This window comes from Glycine soja, chromosome 17, assembly GCF_004193775.1.
Source record: "Glycine soja cultivar W05 chromosome 17, ASM419377v2, whole genome shotgun sequence".
In the NCBI taxonomy this organism is placed as follows: domain Eukaryota; kingdom Viridiplantae; phylum Streptophyta; class Magnoliopsida; order Fabales; family Fabaceae; genus Glycine; species Glycine soja.
Window position 1 is genome coordinate 9,181,289 of NC_041018.1, and position 3,570 is coordinate 9,184,858.

The 3,570-nt window shown below is 33.1% G+C and overlaps 1 protein-coding gene across 1 annotated transcript; it reads left to right on the forward strand.

The window, feature by feature from the left end:
* The first annotated feature begins 424 nt into the window (after positions 1-424).
* Positions 425-1,650, forward strand: LOC114393058 (uncharacterized protein YwkD-like). Its single transcript, XM_028354319.1, has 3 exons — positions 425-727; positions 942-1,047; positions 1,148-1,650. Exons 1-3 carry the CDS (start codon positions 585-587, stop codon positions 1,382-1,384), a joined length of 486 nt encoding a protein of 161 aa, XP_028210120.1. The 5' UTR covers positions 425-584; the 3' UTR covers positions 1,385-1,650.
* The last annotated feature ends 1,920 nt before the right edge of the window (positions 1,651-3,570 follow it).

A 3,570-nucleotide genomic window follows, 5' to 3' on the forward strand; every position in this document is an offset into this window, starting at 1 on the left:
AAAAAAATTTAAATCACACTCCATTTGTTTTGTTATACCTTCATAACGAGGATGCTATTCAAAGAAAATTCATTGTTGGGTTCTTTCTGTCTCTGCATGTGATATTAACAGCTATCTCTGTTTTAATTGCACGTTTCTTAATGCTTATCCATTATTTCGATCCCTCAGCATTGCACCAAAAAGTAATAGACTCGGTCACTTAGACAAACACAAAACTTCCGTGTCGGGAAACAAGATAAGTGTTACTTGCTGTCGAGATCTGATTCATCAACACGAAATCTACGTGTAACAAAATCCTTGTTTGAATTCAAAGAGAGAATCCAAATCCAAAGTCGAAACATGAAAGTTCTAACACATGCTGTGGAAAATATTTGTGTATTCTTACCAAGTCCCTATAAATAGAAGCACGCATAGCTAGTCATAGGAAAACAACATCACTCTCTCTATCCCATCCAGAATATTCTTTCATTTCTTTGATTCGCTTAAATCTTTTTGTACCGCCATACCTTTTAGCACCGCTTCTCGTTTTGTTTTCTTCTTCACTGTTCTGTCATTGACAGAAGTTATTAAAAGGGAAAAACGGAATGGCCAATCCCCTGCAACTCAAGTCATTGAATCATATCTCAATTGTGTGTGCATCAGTGGAGAAATCCGTTGATTTTTACGTGAATGTTCTTGGGTTTTCTCCTATTAAGAGACCTAGTTCATTAGACTTCAATGGGGCATGGTATGTTTAATCCTTTGTATTAATATTAGTATTAGTATGTAATATTATACATCGTTGCACAATTTCATAGACTTAAGAAGACATATTGTTTCTTCCGTTGAAAAACCAATCTGACCAATTTTTAGTTAATTCAACATGCCATGTAAAAACAGAAAGATCCCATTATTTTTTCATATTAAAATTATCGCCTTTTATTTGATAATGATCCTGGTAGGTTATTCAATTATGGCATTGGAATACACCTTCTTCAATCAGAAGACCCAGAAGGCATGCCCAAGCTTGTTCCAATTAATCCTAAGGACAACCACATTTCTTTCCAAGTATTTTTTTCTCTATCTTCCTATAATCATTTAAACTTAAACGTATAGTCATATATGTGTGTAACTGCATACTTACTGAACGAATTGTGCACTGTTGTAGTGTGAAAGCATAGCAGCGGTGGAAAAAAGACTGCAGCAAATGAAGATAGAGTACGTGAAGAACAGAGTAGAGGAAAGTGGAATCTTCGTTGATCAGCTATTCTTTCACGACCCAGATGGCATGATGATTGAAATCTGCAACTGTGACAACATCCCTGTAGTACCTTTACCAGAGGACAAAGTATGGTCATGCTCACGCTTCAATTGCAATATTCAAAATCGCCAGCAGCAGATTTAACAAATGATACCAATGTAGTAAACAAGTTGCAATGACATGCCTGCCTTCGATCCCCGTTAATTCTTGTATATAATTATCATATGTAAACCATGTTGTATGTTAGCAATAGTAATAAATTTTTCTTGAGAAAGTGTAATTAGTAAAACTATTTGTCATCGTTTTTCTCTTTTGTTGAGCTGGGAACTTGGGGTGAATGGGTGACGGTGATCCATTAGCATGTGTTCTAGACTGCATAGGAATTGATAACCCATTTGGATTGTTCTTTAGATTTGCGTTGGCTTGCCCTTAATGTGCAAGGGAGGTTGATTTAACCTTTTCTTCTGTTACCCCTAGAAATTAGGGTAACAGAAAATAACCTGATCTATAGTAAAAAGAGAGATAAGATCATAAAATAAAGAGTACAATATTTTCATTCATTCATTACTTGATTTTCCTAAAAGAAAATACATTTATATATACCTAATTAATGTTAATCACTGAATATTATCTATCCACATGTCAACATCTCATTATTTTTTTTAAAAAATAATAATACAAATATCAATTATATTCTATATAGTGTTTTAGCTATTTAATTTTTAGGGCATATTTAAGCCTCTCTTGGCCCATCCTAACAGCTTCTCGGGCCAATGTTTGAAGAGAGAATAAACTATAATTTTGGGGAATATAACAAAGAATGCTACAGCACACGATTTACAGATTTCCAAGGAATAAAGGTGGATGAAGAAATGTGTTGAATTTCTTGAAATATACCAAATGTAGTTCTTGAACATCTAGGAATTTCGTGGCAGGCACACAACACGTCTAATGAGGGTCTATGGGAGAATGCTTCACATAGTGTAAACGTGAAGTAAGCAACTAAACAAGCGCTCTGTATTTGAAAATAAAGCAAATGGGGTACCATGAAGAAACAATTGCTTCAATGGACAGATGAAAGATCCTTTAAAAATAGGTTTTGGTTATGCAACTCATGGTCAATTACGTTCAGTAAAGAGTGAAATGATGTACGGGTGGAAATGATAATATATAAGAATATAAAATATTAAAACTAAAAACCAAAATTGAAGTTGGAACACGGTTATCTGTCCTTGAGCAAGCAAAAAAAGAAAAAAGTCTTCGTAAATGTTCTGAAGTTAATATTTTGATCGGTAAAACTTCCCTTTGTGATGGAATTTGTTACATGAAAAAGGAGATGGGGGAATTGATGAAGTATTTTGATTCCATATTTGCAAATCTGAAAATGCAGATAACATTTTCTTTCAAACATCGCTAATGACAAGTAGTGTCAAGCCTCTGAGTCGATAGAATTGTAGAATGAAAATGGTGAAAGTGAAGAAGAAGGAGCTCCCTTCAGTCCAAAACAACATGAAGTAGTTCATGCAGGGTGTTTTGGGCTGCAAGGGAACTCCTATTTCTGCACCTTTCACAGTTCAAAGAGTAGAAAATGGACGAGAGTGCAGGTAAGAAGGAAAATGAGTTCCTTTATATTGACTTTTGTTTAGCTTTGATTCAATTAATGGTCAAAATAATTTAGTTCAATTAAATTTCTTGCAACTAGAAAACAAAAATTAGGTGCTCATTTATAACTGAACCTACCGTTACTACTTACTAAGCACAAAGCACCTTCTTTTAGACAATTCGAGCTTTGCTTGTCCCTTAAGGCATAGTACCTATGCCAGGACATAGGTGTAAAATGATGTTCATAACCTTGTTCGAGCCTACTTCCTTACTACCAAAATGAAGACCACGACGCAAAAGTAAAGTAAACAATTTTCGTTTTTCGTTATTGATACAAAATTTCAATTGATAGAAATAGGTGCATGTACATAATAAATTATGGATGCAACTAAATACCGATAGTTATTTTTCTAATCAATAATTTAATTTGTATACTTTACTTTTACTTATTTTAGGAATCAATTCTAAAATTAAAATATAGGTTCCTGATAGTAAGGTTTTAATATCAACAACTAGAGTAAAACTTGATTCAATCATTTTAAATAAAGTTTCAAATTTAAGCATCGTAAATGCATAAAAAAATATGATTAAGAAAAAAATCTCACTAAAAACAAAATTGGTGAAACAGAATCATGTATATTAATGTTATGATGACAAAAATTGTAAAGATATCATACTTAAATAAAAGATACAAGTATTATCTAATAAAAGTTAACATTCTCAGAAGT

Coding starts and splice junctions, on each gene's coding strand:
- LOC114393058 (XM_028354319.1), top strand. CDS start 585: ATGGCCAATCCCCTGCAACTCAAGTCATTGAATCATATCTCAATTGTG. Junction 728..941: donor TTAGACTTCAATGGGGCATG/GTATGTTTAATC, acceptor TGATCCTGGTAG/GTTATTCAATTATGGCATTG. Junction 1,048..1,147: donor ACAACCACATTTCTTTCCAA/GTATTTTTTTCT, acceptor GCACTGTTGTAG/TGTGAAAGCATAGCAGCGGT.